Source organism: Quercus robur, chromosome 7, assembly GCF_932294415.1.
Source record: "Quercus robur chromosome 7, dhQueRobu3.1, whole genome shotgun sequence".
In the NCBI taxonomy this organism is placed as follows: Eukaryota; Viridiplantae; Streptophyta; class Magnoliopsida; order Fagales; family Fagaceae; genus Quercus; species Quercus robur.
In genome coordinates, this window is record NC_065540.1 from 9099122 (window position 1) to 9126011 (window position 26890).

A 26890-nucleotide genomic window follows, 5' to 3' on the forward strand; every position below is an offset into this window, starting at 1 on the left:
CAATTTTGCATTACACAACAGCTCTCATCGCTAGATCCATAATTTTAGTACATATAATTATATATTTCTTTTTTTAGGGAATTTTAGTATATTTATAAATTCCAATTTTTTTTTTCTTTGACCATGTATATTTCAATTTTTCCCCCTCTAATAATCAAAGATCACATTTTTGTTCAAAATTATAAAGCCAAGTCTTACTTATACTCTCTCAGCCGTATTTTATTTTCCCAAAAAGTTAAAGGAAAAAAAAAATTATCATCTATTATTTTATGGAAAATTATTAATTTACTTTTAACATGTTATTTCAAACTGATAAAAAGAACAAAAATTATCTTCGAACAAATAAGGCTATCATTTTTTATCCAAAAAAAAAGAAAAGAAAAAAGATCTGCAATAGGATGTCGGGAGGATGCACCGTCAGCAGAGTGGACGGTCAAAATACTGCCACGTGACGGTCAAAAGATCGCATATCTCGCACGGTCACACCTAATCGCATTGAATTTTTCCTCTTCTATCTGTTCAAAACAGATACACACACACACACACACACACACACACACAAGTCTCTCAGTTCATAGCAAAAGCAAAAAAGGCACAAAAGCTCCATTTCGATCATCATCAATGGCGGCGAAGAGCTTCAAGTACGTGATCGTCGGTGGCGGAGTCTCAGCCGTGAGTTTCTCGATCATTTGCTCTCAGACTATTCTTTTTTTCGTTTTCACGATCAGATACCTTTGCTTTTGTCCTTGTAAATTTTACAGTTTTTAGCTGCTATCTGTTTGATTTATTTGGATCGCTGATGATTTTTCGTTTTTCGATTTTGAATTGTTAATCTGAATTATAGTTTTGTTTACACAGAACACAGATCTATATGCCTTTTTCTAATTTTCATTTTCTTAGCGTTTTCAGTCAACACTATGAACTATAGTGGTTGCTTTTTGTAAATATATAAATATATCCAAATAATTGAGGATTTAATTGATTTTTCTGAATATTTGAGGATTAAATATAATTAACTAAGCGTTTCATTGAATCTCTGTTGTGTTTTGGAAATTAGCGAAGTGAATTAGGTTTTTCTGGCCGGATTTAAAACAAAAATGACAAATTATGTTCGGATTTTGATTCATTAGAAAGTGAAACAATATTGCATATATAAAATGGTGGTGTTATATATTCTATAGGTTGTGTTTAGAGAGGTTTGTGGAGATGAATTTTTGTTTTCTTATTCTGAATTGAATGTTGTTGATGTTATAGGGATATGCGGCTAGGGAATTTGCCAAACAGGGTGTTAAGCCAGGAGAGCTGGCAATCATTTCCAAAGAGGCGGTATGTTTTTCTATGCCATTGTAGACTCAGTTACATATATTATGCGATTGGGGCGTCTGGCATTCTGGTCACTGTTTTGTTACGTTGACTGCAAAGGTTTTAAACTAGGAAGCACTTAAACTTCATTTGGGTTGTATCTGCTATGTCATGTTATAATTTTCCAGAAATTGCTCTTATCGCCGTGTCATACCCGTATTCGTGTCTGTGTTTGTGCTCATGTATGCTTCCTAGGTTTTAAATTGTTGTATCACTTGTTTTTTTTTTGTTTTTTTTTTTAAAATAATTTTTATAATCTATTTTACATTGAAAGATATGGTATCTATAAGAAGCATCGACACCCCCAAATCATTGGCGGGTCACACATTAGGATGCTCTCAAATATGCGTGTGTTGGGAAGAAAAAATATAGTTTGTTTTATTTTAAAAAATTACTTTTGATTTTAGATGTGTTTTAAAAGATTTTGATTGTTGTTATTTATTTTCAGAACTTGAAATAAACATAAAGTATGTCTAAAAATAAATAAAATGTGTAAAGATATATTAATTAATTTTCTTATCCCTAACATGTCATGTCTTTTCCAAGAATTATTGTGTTCAGTGTCACAATGTGTTTGTGTACTTAGTGTGGTACAATTTTAAAATTTGGATACAAATGCAATAATGCATAATTTTATGCCAGGACACTTCATTTGCTTATGGTGAAGTTCATCTGGTCAAGTTCATCTAGTCGGTGTTAGAATTCATGATGTTCCTGACATCTTTATTTCCACATTGTATTGCTCATGGTTTAATTGAGATAATAATAGCTTCCTTTATTTACTTTCACAAACGAGATATTTTTATACAATTTGTACGCAGAACAAAAACAAGAATTATGGTTTATAATTACAACCACTAAAACAAAAATTAAGTCTTAATACCAAAAATTTTGTGAATCTTCAATAGTCTAGTCAAGGTTGATCAAATGCAATTTTTTATTTCCTATTCTATCTGAATACTTTTTGTCACTTCTTTAATTGATATGTCATTTTTTACTACAAAATTAATGGTTTTTTTTTTTTTTTGGTGGTCGTAATCTATATATTTTTTATTCCCTCAACTTGAATCAACTCACTATTTCTCATTGGAGTATTAATCCCCCCCTCCTCTAAATATGACCAAACCTTTTCAAGTAATTCTTCCTCATCTTTTCATCAATAGGGTTCACCCTAATCTTTAAGCAAATTTCCTCATTTTGATTCCTATCTTTCTTTGTATTTGTACTTATCCATCTTAATATTCTCATTTTAGCTACACTCAAATTTTTTTTGTTTTTGTTTTTGGAGAACCGCTACACTCAATTTATGAATAGGTTTCTTCTTAATAAAATTCAGTACCATAGAGTGTAGCTGATCTTATAGTAGTCTTATAAAATTGCTCCTTTAACTTAATAGGTATTATATAGGATCACACAATACTCCTAAAATGCTTTTCCACATCATCCACATTACTTTTATCTTCTGATTCACGTCCTCTTCAATCTATCAATATTTTTGAATTATGGATCCAAGATTTTGAAAACCCTTGTTTTATCTTATGATTCACATCCTCTTCAATCTATCAATATCTTTGAATTATGGATCCAAGATTTTGAAAACTCTTGCTCTTTGCATCTCTTGACCTTAGTCTTACAACCCCTTCATCTTTGTGTTTAATTTTACTAAATTTACTTTATATGTACTCTGCTTTAGTCCTACTTAACCAAAAGCCTTTAGATTCTACATTAACTTCATGTCTAGTGTTAACCACTAAGATTATATCATCTCCAAAAATCATTCATCATGGGACTTCCTTTTGAATCAATTTAGTGAGCTGATTCGTCACTAAAGCAGAGAGATTTGGGCTTAACGTTGATTCTTGATGCAAACATATGGTGATAGGAAACTCACTTGAGATGCCTACACTTGTTCTCACACTAGTTATAGCTCCATCATACATATCCTTAATAAACTTAATATATTTTAGAGGTACTCATTTTTTACATTCATAATAGAGTGATTAAATTTTATGCTAACCGTCAACCTACTGCAACCTTTCTCTTTCCAGACAGGATTGGCTATGAATAAAATACATGACACTCAGCAGTAAGCACATACATAGGCAGAGTTAATTATGTTTTATAATTGACTTATAAAAAAATAAAAAAAAAGACTGTCACTAATGTTTCCTTATTGAATCCTGGGCGACTTAGTATTTCCATTTGAATTTTGAATTAGGATTTTAGATTTATTTTCTTTCTATTATCTCTATCTTTGTTATGTTTCTTAGATTTGTTAGACGTCTATGGAAGGTGAAGTTTTATCATAAAAAGGGATATAGGGGATCTAAGAAGAAAGAATTGTTTGTTTCTTTATCATATTATTATATGCTCTAGCACTCTTATATCTCATTCTATTCGTCTTGATCCTGGCTTGACAACTCATAAAGCAGATGAGTTGTATTGCTGATCTTATTTCTCAATTTTTTCCACTGTTTCATTCAGCATCAGCTGTGGGCCTAAGCAGCCTTTGCATCAGAAGCACTAAGGTCTCATGGAGCCTAGTTGTAGAACTCAAATCATGTGAGATGTTGTGTGAAGTAAAGCACATTAATCGATAGAGAAAATAACATAGTTGCAAAAATTGAACATGTTGGAAAATTGTAGTATTCGATCATGTGATCAACTATGATTCTAAGATGTTTCATCCTGCTTGGAAGTAAATTACATGACCCCCAAATTTAACCACTAAACAATACAGGATATATTTTATATTAAAATTCACCAATATGACAAAAACTTTCATCTGTATGCTACTTAGTGATTGAAAATTTTCTTCTGTTACAGCAGTTCATGGATTATGCTTTTATTACCTCCTGTAATAAACTTCTATTGCATGTTCCCTGATTCACGCTTTCCTATTTTCAGGTGGCACCTTATGAACGTCCGGCACTTAGCAAGGCCTACCTATTCCCTGAGTGTGAGTAGCATTATTTTTATACTTAGTTTGTTTGACTGAATTTAGATCTAAGCTAGAGTGTTGTACTGCTGGCCTTTTACTTACAACCCACTATACCATTGATCATTAACTCGGTCTTGTTCCATGTATTTCACAGCTCCTGCCAGACTCCCTGGGTTCCATGTCTGTGTTGGAAGTGGAGGAGAGAGATTGCTTCCAGAGTGGTACAAAGAGAAAGGTTATGCTTCACACATTAAATGTCACTTCTAATTTAGTATCAATTTACAAGAAGTTTCTATAGTGGATGCTAATAATCTAAGGATATTAAGGAAGTAGTCATTGATCATTTCTGTGTTTTGGTAGCTTATAATTTATGGGCAAAACTTAGATACAATACTTAGGTGTTGTTCCATCCCTAAATCATAGTCTGCACTTTTTTACAAGAAGATTTCAGTTGAAAGTTGCAAATCATAAAACCATTTCTTGCCCATGTTGTGAGAAGGAGTTGTACATGCTTTATTAACATGCATTATCATTTGAGTCATTTGTGTGGTGCTTTTTTACATGAAGACACTTCCATCCCATGTGACACTTAAGGAACAACACCTAAATATTGTATCTAAGTTTTGTCCATAATTTATAGATGTCCAGTAGAGAATGGCTTAGTTAACATGTTCTCGTTGAAATTTGATTTATGGTTGCAGGAATAGAATTGATCCTCAGCACAGAAATAGTTAAAGCAGATCTTGCTGCCAAAACTCTGATTAGTGCTGCTGGAGAAACTTTCAATTATCAGATTTTGATTATTGCAACTGGTTCATCTGTAAGTTACTGAGGATTTCCAGAAAACCACTCTTGCATGCCTTTCCCATCTTGTTTGCACTGTGTAATTATTATTATTATTTAATTTGCTATTTTGCAGGTTATCAGGTTGACAGATTTTGGCGTACAAGGAGCTGATGCCAAAAACATCTACTACTTGAGAGAAGTTGATGATGCTGATAAGCTTGTAGAAGCTATCAAAGCAAAGAAGAATGGGAAGGTTGTGATTGTTGGAGGAGGCTATATTGGTCTTGAGCTTAGTGCGGTTATGAAAATCAACAATTTGGATGTCAAAATGGTTTACCCTGAACCATGGTGCAGTAAGTGGAGACTAATTTAAGGCATTATTTTGTATTATTAATTTGACTATTTAGTTCTTGTAAGTAGATGCCTATTCATTCTTGGATTTTATTGGTAGATGCTTTGTTTCCTAATTCAGGCTGTGTTTTTGCAGTGCCTCGGCTTTTCACTGCTGATATAGCTGCTTTCTATGAGGGTTTTTATAAAAACAAAGGAATCCAAATTATCAAGGGAACAGTTGCTGTTGGGTTTACAGCTGATTCAAATGGAGAGGTAAGTATTCAAATGGAGAGGTAAATGTTCACATTATCTATGAGACTGAAAGTTTTATGGAAATATTTTGCATATCTTTCAGGTAAAGGAAGTGAAGCTTAAGGATGGCAGGGTGCTAGAAGCTGACATTGTTGTTGTTGGTGTTGGGGGAAGGCCTCTTACAACATTATTCAAAGGTCAGGTTGAAGAGGAGAAAGGTGGCATTAAGGTAATTGTGACATATGATTAGTGTTGATGTCTTGACATATAATTACCAGGTATGTGTCAGATGGTAATTTTGAAATTTTAGCTTATGACACAACTTGTTGATTGCAGACTGACTCATTCTTCAAAACAAGCGTGCCTAATGTATATGCTGTAGGCGATGTGGCCACTTTCCCTTTGAAATTGTACAAGGAGTTGAGAAGAGTTGAACATGTTGACCATTCACGCAAATCTGCTGAGCAGGCTGTGAAGGTGTGCACCTTCTCAATTGTCTCATCTTCACAAATTATGAGCCCATCTAAATGCTTCTTTCTGAAATTGGATCACCAATAAAATTTCTTTTTATCCCCAAAAATTGGGGATAATTTCCAATTTTGTAACTTTTGTTTCTGTGCCTCCTGCTAAATCTTCTCACTTGCTCTTCCTTTCTTTGAAATTCTCTTTATTGTAGATGGCTCTCTCATAATTACATTTATTGTACTTTTATGAAAATAAAAAATAAAATTTACATACTGTTTTTGCAGGCCATCAAGGCAAGTGAGGAGGGGAAAACAATTGAGGAGTATGACTACCTTCCATTCTTCTATTCTCGCTCATTTGATCTGTCATGGCAATTCTATGGTGACAATGTGGGTGACACAGTGATATTTGGAGACAATAACCCAGAAACACCGAAGCCCAAGTTCGGATCATACTGGATCAAAGATGGGAAGGTATTGGGAGCTTTCCTGGAGGGTGGGACTCCTGAGGAAAACAAGGCTATTGCCAAAGTTGCAAGGGTGCAACCTCCTGTTGAGAATTTGGATGTGCTATCAAAGGAGGGTCTTTCCTTTGCTTGCAAGATATGAAAACCTTCTTCCATAGGGGGGAAGATGGATAGCTTTTGATGCCACTTCTTGTCTATGTAGATTACATAAAACTGTTGGCTTTTGTTTTCCTAATCACTTATGTTTTGATTTGGTAAATTATGAACTATGAGCTGCAGATACTCGTTCCTTATTGTAGCTTTGAATTTAATAATTTGTTACGTTTACTGCTGGTTATTTAGGTCCAAATTGTTATATATTAGGTGCTTAAATTTCCAATAGTGTGCAACTGCAGAAACATAAATTGTAAAACTTTTCATCCTTAATTCGGTTGTGAATGGCTACCCCATTGCTTTGAGTATAACCGCCCCATAATTTTGGGACAAAGGTTTGCCAAGACTCGTGGCTCAATCGGCACCGCTTGGAGGTTGGTGTTTGCAATAAAGACATCCAATTATCAGGATTCTAGGATTAAGGCTATGTTGTCAAATCTTCTCATGTCCCCCCTAAATTGGTTAAAACGTATATATATGGTAATAGGAGTGGCAATTTTACTAATTGTTTGTGAATTGATGACAAGATTGAAATGTATGTATATAGTAAATTGTTTGTGAAGCAGTATTGAAGATTACTGTAAGTCAACAATTTACTTGGTCTCTGTTTGCTTCACAAATATTTAGGTGTGAGAGCAACTCCTTGAAGATTATAGCAAATCCACCAATTGCATGCAAGAAAAAAGAAAGATATGATATCCATAACATAACAAACCAAATTCCCATACACTGAAAAATTAAAATCAGAATAGCTGCACTCATAAGGCGTCTTTTCTACCTAATGTTAACTGAAACTAGGTTACTCTACATGAGTAAACTTCAACATCTAATTAGGAGCTCTGAATTGAGAAGGGCTTCGAATGGAGAGAAAAACGATCAACCCCTTAATCAAAGAGACCAAAGAGACCACCCTGCAACAAGTTCAAGTAAAAGAGAAAACAATTAGATAAAATCCAACAGTTCAGATACATATATATATATATATATATATATATATTTCAGTGCCTGCAAACAGAAGTAGTATGACATGATGGTTTCAGAAAGGCATGTTATGATATGATCCTTACACAGCATATTGGCATATGCACCACAAAAATGACTCGAATGATAATGCATGTTAATAAAGCACGTACAACTCCTTCTCACAACATGGGCAAGAAATGGTTTTATGATTTGCAATATGCAACTTTCAACTGAAATCTTCATGTAAAAAAGCACCACACAAATGACTCAAATGATAATGCATGTTAATAAAGCATGTACAACTCCTTCTCACAACATGGGCAAGAAATGGTTTTATGATTTGCAACTTTCAACTGAAATCTTCTTGTAAAAAAGTGCAGACTATGATCTAGGCAATTATCAAAATATGAGTAGTGCAAAATTAATGTACTAGTTCCAAAAGGATTATGTCAAGAAAGGCTTACATCTTCCTCCTCTGACTCCTCCTTTTCCTCTTTCTTAGACTCAGCAGCAGCAGGAGCAGCGGCAGCAGCAGTGGCACCAGTATCAGCACCACCTGCAACTGCCACTGCAACCGCAGCACCACCACCAGAAGGCACTGAGGCCAGCTTCTCTCGCCCAGCAGCAATAAGTTCTGTTATGTCTTTTCCCTTAACTTGTGACAGAAGAAGCTCAATCTTGTCATCATCAGCTTCAGCACCAACTGTAAACAATGAAACAATAAAGAAGTCTCAGCCAATTGTGGTACATTAATGCAAGGGGGATTTCCACAATAGAGAAAAACAAACCAACAACTTGTGCTACAAGGCTTGTCCCCAACAAAACTAAGCAAACAGATAATCCAAAATCAGCATTATAGAATCCAACAGTAACACAATGAATATCATATTAGCAGTCTTATGTATGGTCTCCAATAATAACAAGTCACATTATTCACAACTCCCATTTCCAAACTAATTAACATAAGTCACATTACATTGAATTCAAACAATGGCACTCCCAACTCCCAAGCCAAAAGATGGGTCGACAATATATTTTTTTCTCTCTTCAAAATAAGAAACATAAAAAAATAATAATAATAAAGGTAAAATACTATTTTAGTTCCTAAACTTTACCAAAAGTTTCTTTTTCATCCTTAAATTTGAAGAAGTCCATTTTTCATCACTAAACTATTGAAAAGTTCGTATCTTTCTTCCCTAAACTATTGAAGATTTTTTATTATGTCCATAAACTTTATTAAAAGTTTATTTTTCATCCCTAAACTATTGAAAAAAAGAGAGTTCTTTTTCATCCCTATTCTTGTTTCTAACTATTAAAAAAACTCTTTATAAAGTTTAAGGATGAAAAAACAACTTTTTAAAGTTTTAGTAACGAAAAACAAACTTTTGTTGTTTCTAACTATTAAAAAAACTCTTTATAAAGTTTAGGGATGAAAAAACAACTTTTTAAAGTTTTAGGAATGAAAAACAAACTTTTGTTGTTTCTAACTATTAAAAAAACTCCTTATAAAGTTTAAGGATGAAAAAAGAATTTTTTAAAGTTTTAGGAATTGAAAACAAATTATTGTTAAAGTTTAGAGACCAAATAGAATTTTATCCTAATAATAATAAAATACTACACCTACACAGTACATATATTAAAAAAAAAAAAAAAATTGTAACTCCCTTTTTGCAATTTATCCTAAAGCCAAGAAAACATGAGTCATGTATAACAAAAAACCAGTCATACATAGATCTATACAAAACAAACATGTTTATACAAGTAAACAAGTAAAAAAAGAAAGCTTTTATTTATTTATTCATTTTTTAAGTGTGTAAAAATAACCAGAGCCGAGAATGTTCTTGATGTCTTCAGCAGAAGGGGTGGTGTTCCCTCCCAACACAGCAAGCAAATACGCAGCGATCACCTTCATCTTTCTCTACTCAACAACTCACAAACCCTAGCAATCCAAATTTTTAGAGGCAACAAAATAAAGGCCGAGAAAAGAGGGTTTTATATGTGTGTAGAAGACACTAGGGCTTTTGTAGTACGACGTGGAGTACAAGAAACGTGTCTATTTGGTTCGGGTCTGAATTCCAAATCGGGTCTGGGCTTAACATGCAGGCCTATCACGTGATCTCACGGTCTTCTTCTTCTTTTTTTTTTTATTTTTATTTTTATTTTTTTTTTAAATTTATTTTTTTTATTCACCCTTTTATTTTTAATTTTCCTAACATTAATATTCAATACTCTTAAAATATCTGATAGTTTCTTGTGTAGTCCCTTGTTTCTCATACACAAGTACTTACAATGAATTTTTTTAGGAGTGGCCCCTAATAAGTTTGGTTAGGAATTTTTTTTTAAAATTTTTTTTTATTCACCCTTTTATTTTTAATTTTCCTAACATTAATATTCAATACTCTTAAAATATCTGATACTTTCTTGTGTAGTCCCTTGTTTCTCATACACAAGTACTTACAATGAATTTTTTTTAGGAGTGGCCCCTAAATAAGTTTGGTTAGGAATTTTGAATCTACGATCTTAGTGCATTCTCATCGGCTCTTTTATAAAAAATATCATTTTGACACGTCAAAAACCTATTTTATCATTTTAGTACATCATTTTACAATATATCATTTATCAATGTTCTAACTTCAATTCTATACGTTAAAATAATATTCACAACACATTAAAATAATATATATCCTCTCATCAACAACAACAACAACAACAACAACAACAACGGCACAACCACCACTGCCACAACAACGGCCAACAACAACAACCACGGCCACACCAACAACACCGACAGCCACCACAACCACCAAATTACAATACCACTGCCACAACTAACCCACAACCCACCACATTCACAAACCTCAAAACCCATCCCAAATCAAACAAACCGAACCTCCAATCCCTGTAGATAAGCTTGAACCTCACAACCTACCGGCAACAACAAAAAAAGCCACCACCACAACCAATGAAAATCAACCAATAGCCACAACAATAAAACCCACGGCAACCAAAAAAAAAAAAAAAAAAAAACCACCATCAGAAAACAAAAGGATAAGAAATGTCTCACACTGTGAGAGATCGACGGCGTGGGGGTGGATGACACGGCAAGCTCGGCGGTGTGGCGTGGCGGATGGTACGGCAAGCTCGACGGCGCGGCGTGGCGTGACGTGGTGGAGGGCACGAAGCTCGGCGTAGCGGCGCGGCGGTCACTGTGGTGAGATCGGCGTGGCTGTGAAAGAGCAACAGAGAGGGCTAGACAGAGATGAGAGTTTGGGTCAGAGTTAGAGAGATCGAAGGTTGAGAGGGAGTGCCGAAGAGAGATGGGGAATTAGGAAAATCAACAAAGAAAATTGATCGGCGGTTTTGCTTTTGAGTGATCTTTAGAGAGTTTTTGTGTTTTGTTTTTAAGGGAGACCTTGAGTTTGCATTTGCGTTTGAGAATGACTGAGGAAAGAGAGATACGATAGAGATGAGAGTTGAGAAAGAGAACCAGACGGAGAGAGAGAACTAGGCGGAGAGAGAGATATGTGTTGGGAGGAGAGAGAAAAAATATATAAAATAACAATAAAAATTTTGGCATATTTGTCCGTACCGTCTCAAATATGAGACGGTACTGTAGCTGTGTGTCAAAAAATTTGAGATTTGAGACATTCGATGAAGGTTGATTTTAGATGTTTGGTGTGTCAAATGTCACCTGATAATAATGCTCTTATGAGACTTTAGGGAACTCAATTAGAATTTCAAGTAAGAAAGTCTAAGGATACAACATTTTCATAACACTCTTATTTTTAGTTTTGGTAGTCCAAGTCTAATATTTTATTATTCTATTTAATTTAATTTTAATATATGAGGGATTGACATCTCAATTATTGTGAAAATATTATAACAGTTTGTTGTATTCGTAGAACAAATCGTATAGTAGTTATTAAAATGGTTTCAATTATATGAGTAAAATGTTTTATTTATTTTATATATAATTCTTCCTTTGTTTCATATATAATTATAATTAATCAACGCATTAATTAATTGGGAAACTATGGTTAGTACTCTCACTTTGGGGGCAATTTCAAGATAGCTCATGAAAAGGAGCTCTCATGAATGCCATGATTTCTTTTTTCTCATTAAAGAGGATTTGATGGGAGCGGCCTAAGCAAGGGTGGAAGAAATTGAACACGGATGAATCTTGTAGTGAGCCTCACGGCCTGGCTAGTTGTGGGGGAGTGGTGAGGAATGATGATGGGCATTGGGTGGTTAGGTTTAGTAAGTGAATTGGAGTCACCAGCAACTTTGCTGCTGTGTTATGGGGGGCTGCGTGAAGGCCTGAAGCTGTGTTGTTGCACTTTAAATATACTTTGTCTTGAAATTGAGATGGATGCCAAGTCCATTGTTGATGTGTTGTGGAATGCAGATTATGTAAATGAAATTATATCTCCTATTTTGGATGATTGTAGGCAACTTCTCACCCAATTCCATCAAGTTCGTATTAAGCATTGTTTCCGGCAGGGCAATCAATGTGCTAATGGTTTAGCAAGGATGAGTTTTATGATAGTTCGCCTGTGGACATCTTAGATGTTTTTGAGGGAGACCTCAATGGGATGTATTTTAACAGGATATGTCCTGAACTTTGTTTTGGTGTTTAGTTCTTTAATGAAATTGTCTTTCATCAACCAAAAAAAAAAAAAAAAAGATTTCTTTTTTCTTCATAGAAAAATTGATGCACAGCAGTACAAGGGTACAAGGCCAACTGAATCAACTAGTAGGTTATTCACATCAAGATTGAGAAAATGTAAGATAGTAGAATTGTGTGAGAATGACTCATTATAACATATAGGGTTTGTTCTTTGCCTTTGTTTATATCAATAAGTCATAGGTGGGCATGGAAAGATCGCAATTTGGACAAAAATTCATGATAGCCAAAGCCCACAATCTTCACTGGACCTTTTTTTATTTTATTTTATCTTTTTTTTTAAATTTTTTTTTAATTTTTTTTAAAATTTCTTTTATTTAGAAACAATCTTCATTGGACCTCATTACGATAAGCTGGAGCTGAAGGTGTTCAATAGCTACTGGACTCAGGCCTGTTACCTGTTATAATATAGGGGAAGCGGAAATCCTAATAAAGCAAAGGCACAGTCCAATGAAGCCACAGGTTTTTCTCTAAGAGCCTATTCTGTTGATAAGGTTTTTGTTTGTTTAAGTTCGAATTTTTAGATCAAGAGTCTTATAGTTCAATTAATACGTTTTAATGTTTTTATTAGGAACGTCTAGGATTCAAATTCTCAGACCCCATTATTGTAAGTATCGAGATATCAAAAAATTAAAATTTTTGACTTCTTGAATTGTTGAGATATCATGTCTTATTGTTTTAAAGGGGAGAAAGAAAACAATCTAGGTGGCCATTATGGTGAGGTATTATAAGATTTTCACAGTCCAATCATATTTACTCAAAAAAAAAAAAAATCCTATAATATAAGACCTTACTTCTTCTTCTTTTAATTTATTATCATGTTTTTTTGAAATACTTTTTTATTTATTATTATTTTTTTTTGCAATATTATAAGACGAATATTCTATTTTAAGAGATATTCTTTTGTTTGGGCCCACTATTGCCTAAATGGCCTAATGATTGAGTCGCCTCTACTCTTAATGGGGGACAATGCTGAACCAACATTCTTTTAAACACAAAGTCAAATAATTATCGAAGTCCTTGATTGATCAAATTGAAGCTCAATATAAGGGTATTGAACCACCTGTAATCACATCAAATAGAATAAAATTACAATCCTCTCATACACCAACAAACGAACACAACGTATATGGTGAAGTAATTTGTGAGGTGTTTGAGCTCATTTCTCCATTATTAGGTCTTTGAATCGATCTAAATTTTTTGTTTTCTTCTTCTTTTTTGGTTGGTGACACTATTTGTTTGATGAAAAATCTTTAGTGGTGTAAGGATTATTATGTGTATGGCATTTGAGGTGTCTGGTTGACTTGTAGGCCTTGTTTGGATTTTTTTTTTGATCACTCATCACTCTTCACTTAATTTCTGTCACTCATTACCTATCACTTATCACTCATCACTAAAAACACCCCATCCCGTTTGGCACCATCACTCACTTGTCATCATTCAATATTTTTCAACTGTTTGTGGGCCTCATACCTGTCACTTAGTGTAGCTTTTACTTCTTTTTTTTCTTTTTCTTTTTTTCAACCCCCAATACCCAAACTCACCAAACCCAATGAAAAAAAAAAAAAAAAACTAGAAACCCAAACTCACTGAACCCAGTGAAAGAAGAAGAAGAAAAAAAAAACCCAGAAACCCGAACCTGCTGAAATAATAATAAAAAAAAAAAAAAAACCTAAACCCAGTGAAAGAAGAAGAAAAAAAAAACCCAGAAATCGCATAAAGTGGAAAAAAAATATAAAAACCTAGAAACCACACGCAGTGAAAGAAGAAGAAGAAGCCACCTAGTGTGAAGAAAAAAGAAAGAAAAAAAAAAAGGATGAAGAAACCGCACGCACCGAACCAGTGAAGAAAGAAAAAAAGAAAAGAAAAAGAGAGGGTCAAATGTTGCGGCTGAGTCTAACAGTGGGACTAGGTATGTGATGTTATTTACGGAAATGCCATTGAAAATAGAATTATGGAAACTGAAAACACCTAAAATATGTTTTCAGTTTTCATAACCCATCACTCAAAAATCAGAGAATTAAGTGATGGAAACAAAAACTGAAAACAGAGTTATGAAAAACCAAACAGACTTTTCAACTATGGGTCTCACCATTTTTGAGTTATGAGTGATGGAAACAGAGTTATGAGTTATGGAAACACAAAATCCAAACACTCCCGTAGGGTCTTTGAGCCATCTTTATTTGACGAGATTTTGAAACATGACGCGGTGGAATAGAAAGCTATGTACCATGCAAATGTAAAAACACTTTGAACAATTGACACTAGTTCTAGTTGTCCACTTTACAACCAAAAAAAAAGATGGTCTCTTAATTTTTTCCAAAAAAAAAAAAAAAAAATTCATTACGAAAGTAAACTAAATTATCCTTACAAAGCAAGTGAAGTCTCATCCTCTTCGAGGATTTTAGTAAATTTCTTATCATCAAATAAGAAATTTAAGATTCAAATTGTATTTATTACATAAACTAATTGGACGATAAATCAATTATAAAATAATGCTGTAAGTTATTATTATTTTTTTATCTCTATTTTATAAAAAAATTGTCTCACCCACTCTTTTTGGACGAGTCTTTTGGCCAAATATTGCAAAAAAACGGAGTTTATTGTTATTATAAGCTCTATTCAAAGTTATTTAGCAAAATGAGGAGAGAAACTAAATTTTAGCAACACCATTGCTGAAATTGTAAGAAAAAGTATGAGAGAGAAGAAAGTTGAGTGATGTGATTGGGAGGAAGAAAAAAATGAATTTCGGTAATGAAATTACTGAAATTCTTGTCCTGCCCAAGCTCTGCCCATGAAGTGCCCCAGAGGGAGTGCTCGAATAGTTTACCAATTGTGACAACCAAGTTGCCGAAATTGTAGGGAATTAAGGAGAGAGAAAATATGAATTGTGGCAACCAAGTTGCCGAAAATGGGAGAAAAAAAAAGTTGTTGCCGAAATTTGGGGAGGAATTAAAAAAAAAAAAATGCTACATCCACAATATTTTTACAACAAATCACAAGTGATTAGTTGTTATTAGTTCAAATTTAACACTGAGATTACTTTTTTAATCCATTAATAACAACCAGTAATAGCTTGTCATTTGGAATTTGTTGTAAAAATGGTATGCACATATCATTTCTCAAAAAAAAAAAGAAAAAAAGTGGCAATTGATTTATGGCAATGGCATTGCCAAAATAGAGGAGGAAAAAAAATTTGTGGGAATGGATTTGTGGCAATGACATTGCTGAAATGGCATTGTCGAAATAGAAGAGAAAAAAAATTGTGGGAATGAATTTGTGGCAATGGCATTGCTGAAATAGGAGGGAAAAAATCTTTTGTTGCAATTGGTTTGTGGCAATGGCATTGCCGAAATAGAGGGGAAAAAAATTGTGGGAATGAATTTGTGGCAATGGCATTGCTGAAATAGAAGGAGAAAGAAAAAAAATTGTTTGATTTTTGGCAATGGCATTGCTGAAATAGGAAATTGGAGGAGAGAGAGAGCTGTCTGAATAAAAAAAAATATATAGTACACATATTCTTATTATTCAGTAGTTTTTTTGACCTGTTTTGTGTGTATGTCATGTTCCTTCCTTGTATTGTAAGTGAAGAGTCAATCAACCAATCACCTCACCTCGTCATTTGATTCTTATTCTCTGCTTAGAATATATTCATTGATCATTCCAAATAAAACCACCTATTGATATCACGCCTAAATCTATCTCAGATATTCTTTTTTGTATTTTTATTTCTCCTCTTCGTAATAAAAGGCAAGTACCCTTGTCTTTTTATTTCTCCTCCCTCGCTGAAGGATTGCATCTCCTCAAAAAGAAACCTTGACCATTACAATAGTAATGAACAACAGTGCCATTGAGAAAAATGAATAACTTTTCTACCATCTACACTAAAACATAACAACAGTATTAATATATTAACACTACACAACCATTGCAATGCAATACAAACAAGACAGATTATATAATCTTCATTTTGCTTCTTTTAAAACAAGACAGATTATATAATGTTCTCATGCACCCATACGATAATTATCAAACAAATTTCTAATATCGTACAATTTTTATTATTATTATTATACCTAAAACTTAGATATTAAGGTTTATGAGCATATATTAACCTTTTTTTTTTTATTTTGGTTTTCTTATGGCATACATTTATATTATAGGCTAACAAACTAAGTATTTCTTTAAGGAAATATATGTCAATTTTGAAATATATTTTTGCTATATGAAATTTTAGGCAAGTATTCATGGACAAATAATTTAAAACATATCATACAAATCAATTTATGTTGCAAAACACATAATACAAAAACAAGATTTGCATGAACAAATAATTTAACAAAAACAAGATTTTCATGCTTAGCTATGCCCCTAAAACATATTAACATGAATATTATAAAAAGAAAAGTAACTACTTAAGAAATGTAACTCACCTTGTAAGAGATAAAGAACGAATAGATATTTGCAAGTGATGTTCCTTATAGTTGTTTGTAGAATGTATGGCACGCATGAATTGAAAATGGTTGGTAGAATTATGAGGGGAATAAGAGTGGAGAAGAAGGTTGATGGAATTTATAGGGGAAAAATAGTAGAAAACAAGAACTGTGAAAATTTTAGTAACATTAGTGTTGTTGTTTAAATAGGATGCAAGTTTCATATCAGTTAAATTCTTAGATTTTAAACTATATAATTAGATACGCAATTGACCAAATACAACACAACACAGATGGGACACTCTTATACAAATAAATTACTTAACTATAAACATATATTCACAGCAAAGAATCTCCGCAAAGAATCTTTGCAAATATCTCAATTTCTTTATTTTTTTTTGTTTACAGTGTGCACATCAATCATTTTTTTTTTTCCGTATTGTAAGAATCTATGTACTTTCTTTGTTTTTGTTTTTGTTTTTTTTTTTTTTCTTTTTTATACAACGTGCACATCAATCATTTTTTTCTTCCGTATTGTAAGAATCTATTTACTTTTTTTGCTTTTTTTGTACAGCGTGCACATAAGAGCACTTGTAGCAGTGGAGCTAAATAGCTATATAGCTATTTTAGCTCCACCAAAAACAGTCGCACAGCAGTGGAGCTAAACTTATTTTTTTTAGCTTCATTGCTATAATGCACATCTATCTATGGATGTGCACTATAGCTGAGAGTTAAAAATAATAATAATTTTTTATTCCTCTAGCCGGATTAAAATATTATTTTTTCCTTTTTTTTTTCTTTTTTTTTTCTTCTCAGAACTCTCACAATCTCTCAACTTTCAGACCTCTCACGTTGCCGCCCCCCTGACCCATGCTGCTAACACATGCAGCCACAGACCAGCTCCGACCACGGCAACCCCCACCACCACATCAGTCACAAATCCAACCATACCCACACTCATCAAACCCACCACCACCAATATCAATCACCACCTCCACCACCACGGCAAGCCCCACCACCACCACCACATTAGTCACAAACCCAACCACACCCACACTCGTCAAACCCACCACTAACAGGAAAAAAGAAAAAGAAAAAAAAGCAAACATTGGCAAAACCCATGGCCAAAATGGTTTCTTCTGCAATTTTTTCCTTTGAACCAAAAAAAAAAAAAAAAAAAAAACCATGAACTAGAGGTTGATAGAGGCGTGGTGGTGGACCTAGTGGCATTGCTTTAGTTGGGTTGAGCGGAACTGAAGCTTGGTTGGACAGAGAAATAAAGAGAGAATAGTTGAATAAATGGAGAAGGAGATGAGGAGAAAAAGTAACCAAAAGATAAAACAATAAAAAATAAGAAATGGTTGAAAGTTAAAAGGTGTGGCTGAGGGTGGATGAGATAAGAGGAGTACGTGTGTGGAGGAGAAAAACAAAGAGGAAAAAAAAAAAAAAAGAAGAGAAGGAAAAGAAAGAAATGTGTATTTGGATGAAAAAAAATAAGATAATGGGAAAAATAAAATAAAGAATAATAAGAAAATAAAATTAAGAAATGTTACCATAATATTTTTGCAATAAATTTTAAGTAATAGGTTATTACTATCTAATATTGGTGAGAATTTTTTTTTTTTTTTTTTTGATGGTGGTGGTTGCAATGGCGGTGGTGGTAATGACAATGGTGGTGGCAATGTCTGTGATTGTTGTTTATTGTAGAGAATATATTATTTTATCATGTGGCGGTGGCGGCGGAGGAGGTGGAAGAGTTTGCGGCGGCGGCGGTGGAAGAGTCAGTGGCGGTGGCGGTAGCGGCTGCAAGTGGTTGTAATTGTTGTTTATTGTAGTGGATATATTATTTTATTGTGTTAAAAGCTAAAATAGATCTACTGCTGCAGCATGTGAGTAGGTAAAATAGATAAAGTAACTTTTTGTAGTGCCAAATAGCTATATTTTTAGCTCCACTGCTGTGAATGCTCTAAAAATCTATGTACTTTCTTTACTTTCTTCTTTTTTTTTTTTTTTTTTTTTTTTTTTTTTTTTTTTATAGTGTGCACATCAATCATTTTTTTCCGTATTGTAAGAATCTATGTACTTTCTTTACTTTTTTTGTTTATTGTGTGCACATTAATTATTTTTTTTCTTCTGTATTGTAAAAATCTATGTACTTTCGTTGTTTTTTTTTTTTTTGTTTACAGCGTGCACATCAATCATTTTTTTTCTTCTATAAGAATTTATGTACTTTTTTTTTTGGTTTACAGCGTGCACACAATCATTTTTTTTTCTTCCATTTCGTATTATAAGAATCTATGTACCTTTTTTAAGAATAAGAATCAATGTACTCATTGTACTTGAATCTATCATTATTTGTTTCATAGGGTACTTTTACAATACGAAATAAAAAGACAAACCAAACTGCTTCGGTCAAGGGTACTTTATGAGGAGATACAATTCTTCAGCGAGGGAGGAGAAATAAAAAGACAAAAAAGAATCTCTGAGATAGATTTAGGCGTGATATCAATAGGTGGTTTTATTGGGAATGATCAATGAATATATTCCAAATAGAGAATAAGAATCAGATGAAGATGTGACGTGATTGGTTGATTGACTCTTCACTTACAATACAAGGAAGGAACATGACATACGCACAAAACAGATCCAAAAAACTACTGAAGAATAAGAATATGTGTACTGTATTTTTTTTTTTATTCAGACAGCTCTCTCTCTCCCCTCCAATTTCATATTTTGGCGATGCCAATGCCAAAAATCAAACAAATTTTTTTTTCTTTTTCCTTCTATTTTGGCAATGCCATTGCCACAAACCAATTGCAACAAAATTTTCTTTTTCCCTCCTATTTCGGCAACGCCATTGCCACAATTTTTTTTCCCTCTATTTTGGCAATGCCATTGCCACAAACCAATTGCAACAAATTTTTTTTTCCCTCCTATTTCAGCAATGCCATTGCCACAAATTCATTCCCATAATTTTTTTTTCCCTTCTATGTCAGCAATGCCATTGCCATTGCCACAAATCCATTCCTACAAATTTTCCCCCCTCTATTTTGGCAATGCCATTGCCACAAATCAATTGCCACTTTTTTTTATTTTATTTTTTTTTATTTTTAGAAATGATAGTTTTACAACATTTTTACAACAAATCCTAAATGACAGGTTGTTACTGGTTGTTATTGTTGGATTAAAAAAGTAATCTCACTGTTAAATTCAAATTTGAACTAATAACTACTAATCACCTATGATTTGTTGTGAAAATGTTGTAAAAATATTATGGACGTAGCACTTTTTTTTTAATTCCTCCCTAGATTTTAGCAACCACTTTTTTTTCCTCCAATTTTTGGCAACTTGGTTACCACAATTCATATTTTCTCTCTCCTTGATTCTCTACAATTTCGGCAACTTGGTTGTCACAATTGGTAAATCATTCGGGCACTCCCACTAGGGCACTTCACGGGCAGAGCTTGGGTAGGACAAGAGATTACCAAAATTCATTTTTTTCTCCCTCCCAATCACATCACTCAACTTTCTTCTCTCTCATACTTTTTCTTACAATTTCGGCAACGTTGTTGCCGAAATTCAGTTTCTCCCCTCATTTTGCTAAATAACTTTGAACAGTGTCTATAACAACAATAAACTCCAGTTTTTGCAATATTTGGCCAAAAGAGGAGTTATTTATTTATTTATTTATTTATTTTTTTGATAAGTAGAGTCATGACATTTATGCAACAATAATTATAGTGAAAAAGGGACAAATTTTTGGGTAGGTATATGATCCGAATAATATATTAAATGCAAACATGGGAGTAAATACAAAATTTAAGAAGCTAAAAATTAGTTCAGAAATCTAATTAATTATGGGTGGAAGGAACTGTTAAGATTTGTCTTGCATGGTTCTTTTCTTTTTTTTCTTTTTCTTTTTTATACAATGTAGAATTCTATTCTAGCTTAATCTAAGTGTGTGTTTGGATCCACTGAAGTTGCTGCGTTTCACGTATAAGTTTCAGTTTTTTTTTTTTTTTTTTTTTTTTTTTTTTTTTTGTGACGCTAAAACGCTACTGTTCATCACTGTTATGAACAGTAGCCGCAACTTTTGACCGTGAACAGTGTATATGTGCACTATTTACGAACCCACAACTTACACTTTTCATAAACTTTTTCATTAAAAATGGGTTCACGGTACTATTCACACATTTAAAAATTATTTTGCTACAATGTTTTCAGTTTTCAATTTCAGCAAAATAAGTTCTATCCAAACAGACCTTAAGTGTATATGTGTGTAAAACTCATTCCTAGAGACTTGCATGCTTCTGAATATTGTACAGTGATCTTAATTCATAAAAATCATAAACCACTGTTGCTTGGGCCCGCTTTAATTGTCACTTATAAAAAATATGTTTGAGCCTTGGAATCTCCAATTTCTTTAGCTGGACTTGTCCTTGTCTGGCTTTCTCAATTTTATTCATTATAACTTTAGAAGCCCACACTTATCTTCTTTTTGGACTTTTGAAGATGAGTGCGTGGAGCGGTGGAGGGTGGATTCGGAAGGCATCTTTCTCATCAGAGTCGAGACACGGAGCTCTCTCTAGTGGGGGTCACATGTATTGTCATAAAATAATTTTTTTATTTGTATTTATTACTTTGATCTATTACATGTCAGTAATTACAAAAAAAAAAAAAAAATTAATTTTGACATTTATTTTGTTATATTTTGGCATTGGAGCTTTGAGGAAAGAACATATGTACAGACATCATCACATATCTGCTCAATCTTAATGGCTTTGATCTATTACTTACTTTTTTTTTTCTTTTTTCTTTTTTTGTTGTGGTAGGCCCAATTGAGTTGAAATTGAAAGTACTCACCACTTTGTAGATGACAAATTTATAGTGGATTCTGTTAATGTGTGTCCTAAGGGCACACAATAACTAACTATTTTGGGAAATTTTTTTTTGGAAATTGAAAAAGTATTGACAATTTTTTCAATTTTCGAGAAAATATTTACAAAAATAAATAGCTTAATGTGTACTCTTAGGACACACATTAATCAGACCCATTTATAATTGGTGTGCCATAATGCCAATAAGTAATGTAGCGGGATTGTTTTGGGGGAATCGAAGGAAAGGAAAAGGAAAAGAGAAGGAATTGGTAGGAAAAAGAAAAAGTTGATTTCTAGGGAATGGTGAAAGACTAATAAAGATGATTACTTTCAAGAAAACGCGTACACCTCTCAATAAACTCTATAGAATTGCATGAAAGAGGGTATTTTGTAGATAAAGTTTAAATTCTTGTTGGGCATTTTAGTTTAAACAGTTGGAAATTATTTTTCTACCCAATATATATATATTTTAACCCAAAAAATATATATTATATATATATTAGTACATAAATCTGTTACCAACAATAAAAAATAGTTCAAACATTCACGTTTGAAGCATAATGTGTGTCTAAGGGCACACAATAACTAACTATTTTGAGATTTTTTTTTTTTTTTTCAGAAATTGAAAAAGTATTGACAATTTTTTCAATTTGTAAGAAAATATTTTTAAAAATAGATAGTTTAATGTATTCTTAAGACACACATTAATCGGATTCATTTATAGTTGATGTGCCATTAAGTAATGTAGCGGGATTGTTTTGGGGGAATCGAAGGAAAGGAAAAGGAAAAGAGAAGGAATTGGTGGGAAAAAGAAAAAGTTGATTTCTAGGGAATGGTGAAAGGCTAATAAAGATGACTACTTTCAAGGAAAAGGAAAAGAGAAGGAATTGGTGGGAAAAAGAAAAAGTTGATTTCTAGGGAATGGTGAAAGACTAATAAAGATGACTACTTTCAAGAAAACGCGTACTCCTCTCATTGAACTCTATAGAATTGCATGAAAGAGGGTATTTTGTAGATAAAGTTTAAATTCTTGTTGGGCATTTCAGTTTAAACAGTTGGAAATTATTTTTCTACCCAATATATATATTTTAACACAAAAAAAAAAAAAAAAAATATATATATATATATATATATAATATTAGTACATAAATCTGTTACCAACAATAAAAAATAGTTCAAACATTCACGTTTGAAGCATAATTTTTTTTTTGATTGATTCGTTTAGGTTTATGGTTAATTTTAACCTAGACATTACTATGATCTTAGGTACGGTTCTATGGTTTTTATCTTTAAAAATAATATTATTTTTTTTATGGGTAAATGCATGATCACCTTGAATAGGTGTTACAACAATAAGTAGTGCCAAGAGTCTTACAGTTTAGTAGAGGAGTTTGAGTAATATTATTTGTAATTTTTAGAAATATGTGTACGTGAAAAAGTATATGAAAATGTATATAATGTTGTTTAAAAACTGAAAATGTGTGCTTGAACTATTCTACCAAACAGGCCAGAGATTCTAAAGTTCAATTATTGTAACTATCTAAATATAAAAATAAAAAATGTTACAACTCACCTTCAGTTGCCCCCTCCCTCGTGTCTGATCAATGTTCTTAAAGATGAGGCTCTTTTGTTTTCTCCTTTGTAATTTTCTTTGTTTTTTAATAAAATTTTCTAGTTCCAAAAAAAAAAAAAAAAAAAAAAAAACTCACTAATAAGAAGTTTTTAAGTTAAAAAATAAATAAAAAATAATAATAATACTGATAAGAAGCTAGCTATTTACTATTTACTGTTCTCAATACATGAAAATTGAATTGACTTTAAGAGTATGAGGTCCAACTTTTAACACGGAAACTACCATAATATTGCAATGTATAAGTATGATACCAAGCTTAAAAAGTTACATGTCGCGCCAAAAGCAAGACTACGTTAATTAGAAAAGTCTCATCATGTTTGCATAGACTTTGATATACTATTTCTCAATAGATTATGTTTTGAAATATCGAAAATTTAATTTAGTTATCGAAGTGGTGGGCGGCCCCACTTTTGAAATGCAATCATAGAAAATGAACTATTGTGATGGGTTGATTTGCGATTTGTCTGTGAGAAAGGCAATAAAAAAATAAAAATTTCTTTGTGAGAAAGAAAAAAAAATTTATTTTAACATCATGAATCTTAAAATGAAGAACAGATGAATAGTGTATTATAAAATTGATTATATAAAATAAATAAAATGATTTTTTAATGACACAAAAAATATTCATTTTTTCACATAACTGAATGGAATGATTGAGAAGCATACAATTTTATATACAAGAAAAATGGATCAAAGTTTAATTCTTTTTGCATTTTAATTGCATATTGATATACAATTACAATAAAAATAAAAATAAAAATGTTAGAGAAATCTCAAAGAAAGCGTGGACATAAGGCCCAAAATTGTCATGACACTTTGCTCGATCAAAAAACAGAGAGAGAGGTCCGATGGGAAGCTATAATATATATCTGAAAAATTGAGTGATACTAAGTTGGGGATGAGAGAGAAATTGAAGTAGATGAAATAAAATGAGAGTGAAAGTTATGGCTGTGTTCTCATTATGGTAAGTAAAATAGGGAATTACGGATACTTATATAGTGTTTATATACATAGTGAGATCAGTGCCAACGCTTCCCTAACTCCTATACCAGACATTAATGAATGCCGTTTTCTCAACAAAAAAGAAAAGAAAAAGAAGACATTAATGAATGCCGTTTAATAATGAACACTAATAACTGAATTATGAAACAGAAATCAATTTCTAGCTAAGTCTACTAATTATCCAATATAAGTCTGACACGTGTCAGACTTAACAAAACCATAAGTTTATATTCATGGACTTGTATTATGCGGAACAAATGTTGATTCCTATGTAAATGACACGGATCACATAGGAAGTCATGAGTGCGACATGTAGTTTTATAATAATAACATCCAGAATCGATATTGGAAAATCTCAAGGAAAAAGGACAAGAGAGGAAATGCATAGGAAAACAAAGAAAAAAAAAAAAACTTTGATATATTCATTAGGGGGATTGGTGAAAGACTAATAGCTACTTTTCTTGAAAAGCTAAAAATGTGTAGGCTTCTCTTTGAACTTTGTTTTGTAGGATTGTGTAGAAGCTGGAATATGGATATCTAAGTCAAGAAGGCATCTTGGCATCTCATGAGATTTCTCTATTAACATGTGAAACTCATGTGGAATCCCTGTGGAATTCATAAAATTGACTTATAAGATAATTTTTTATAAGCATATATTACTAGGGTTGAGCATAGATCCGGCTCACCCAACTTGAAAGATCTTGGGCGGGTCTGATGGATGCTCAAGTTAGGCTCGGGTCAAATACTCAAGTTTATTTTGGATCTTGGGTTAGGGTTTAGTCAACTTGACTTGACCGATTAATATTTTTTTTAAAAAAACCCTGATCAGTAAATTCACAACCACGATTGGTTGAATTCGTTTTGGGATTTTCAACTTCGAATATAAAGCTCATAAAATTCTTACATGAACAATTAAAAAGAGAACAATTTACTATTTTTTGTTTTGTTGCCATGCTAACCTTAGTTACTTACTTGTGCTAGCTTTTGTAAGCTTTCTAAACCTTGTTGAAAGCTTCTCATACTCTTACTATTTCTTTAACGTTGTATTTTTGTGGATTTTACTCAATAATAATATTCTATCTTCTCTTCCCCACCCCCCCGGGCAGCCCTCCTCCAAAAAAAAGAGAGAGAATAATTTGAAATAGAATTAAGAGAAATTTAAAAAGCTATAGATTAATTATAGTAGAGATTAGAAACCAAAGCCATAAATTTGGTTGAAAATGCATTAAAACAAAAATTTCCTTTATCACGAATAGGAAATGAAACTAAATAAATTTGTTTAAATGGAAAGAAATTAATGTATTTAAGGATATATGATATTTGCTTCAATGTATAAAGCATTGTAATCAGTCAAAGAAGGGTAAAAAAGACAAGAGCAAGTTAAGGAGTAATATTTCTCATTTAAGAACATATGTATTTAAGAAAAAAAAATTATGATTTTATATTCTGAATATGGTGTCCAAAAATAATTATTCTTGGGATGAAGTTTAACTACAAAATTAGTTGTATTCTAAGGATACAAACTTATTCAATATTTTTTTATTGAAGGTAAATTTTAACAAATCCATCATCAGATCACATCTTCTTTTTATATATTCCATGCTTGCAAAATTTCTAGAAAATTAAAGATCAATAGTTATGTCATCAATAAATTATTTAAATTGCAAGTTTTTGTAGTTTAAAATTATGCATAAAATATGAGCTTATAGATTATGTGGGGCCCAAAATCTGCGGTCCCAGCCCACCTTGTATTAAGGGCCCAAAGCCCAGGCTGAGGAGCCCTACTATCAAGGACGTATGATGAAAGTCCCTTAAAGGCCCAAGGATATGGCCGAGGACGATCTCACGCTCAACACCTCACAAAACGCCTGAAGTAAAGGACAAACTCAGTACAAGAGCATTACAAGGGAGAAAGCTGCCCACACTGTAATGTGGAGCCCAGCACCTGACAAGCCCATACTCCAGACCCTGCTATTCAACTTTCCCCAACCACCCCCAACCACTCTGACATATGGATTGATAGGACGAGTACTTACCCCAAGAAAGGAAAAACTGACACGTAGGTGAAAAACGGGAAGTAAATACTAGTATAAAAGGAAAAGAGAGCTGAGACAAAAAAGGGGGGGGGGGGGGAGGATCCTACAAAAAAAGGGGAAAAATGGTGAGGATGCGATGCTCCTCGGACTAAGTCCGAGTAGTCAAACCTTTTAAACTACATCGATGTAAGGCTTAGCTATACAGGCCAAACCTACCTTCGTATGAACTTCCATGAAAATCATGACTAAACCGCCGTCCAACGACCAAGGTCCAGCCTTTCTATCCCACTCTCTATGACTTATATTGTTCGGGCCTTTTACATACGAGGTCAATGTCATTCTTGGGTTGTTAAAAATTGTGTCCCTACAGATTATATAGTAAATAATATTCAATTAACACAAAATTTGACATGTGTATTAAAAGCATAAAGAACATGCAATTTAAATGTTAGATTTCCCAAATACATATTGAGTAGTGTTGTAGTTTTAGACTACAAACAATTT

At 32.8% G+C, this 26890-nt stretch overlaps 2 protein-coding genes across 3 annotated transcripts in view; one reads left to right on the top strand and one right to left on the bottom strand.

Moving 5' to 3' along the window:
- Positions 1-502: 502 nt before the first annotated feature.
- Positions 503-6946, top strand: LOC126692086 (monodehydroascorbate reductase, seedling isozyme). Its single transcript, XM_050387560.1, has 10 exons — positions 503-672; positions 1255-1326; positions 4270-4321; positions 4458-4538; positions 5005-5123; positions 5223-5442; positions 5577-5695; positions 5778-5903; positions 6011-6151; positions 6424-6946. The coding sequence occupies exons 1-10, from the start codon at positions 622-624 to the stop codon at positions 6745-6747; spliced, it is 1305 nt and encodes a 434-aa protein (XP_050243517.1). The 5' UTR covers positions 503-621; the 3' UTR covers positions 6748-6946.
- Positions 6947-7437: 491 nt separating this feature from the next.
- LOC126692087 (60S acidic ribosomal protein P2-like) overlaps positions 7438-26890 on the bottom strand; it is a 46812-nt gene continuing 27359 nt past the window's right edge. The window contains exons 1-3 of one of the 2 annotated variants that reach the window (XM_050387561.1): positions 9546-9822; positions 8186-8424; positions 7438-7669 (exon numbers count right to left, since the gene is read on the bottom strand). In XM_050387561.1, coding sequence (XP_050243518.1) covers positions 7643-7669; positions 8186-8424; positions 9546-9633 — 354 coding nt within the window. In that variant the 5' untranslated portion in view covers positions 9634-9822 and the 3' untranslated portion in view covers positions 7438-7642. Of the gene's footprint in view, positions 7670-8185; positions 8425-9545; positions 9823-26890 lie in introns of those variants that run through there. The other variant, XM_050387562.1, reaches the window with a different exon arrangement.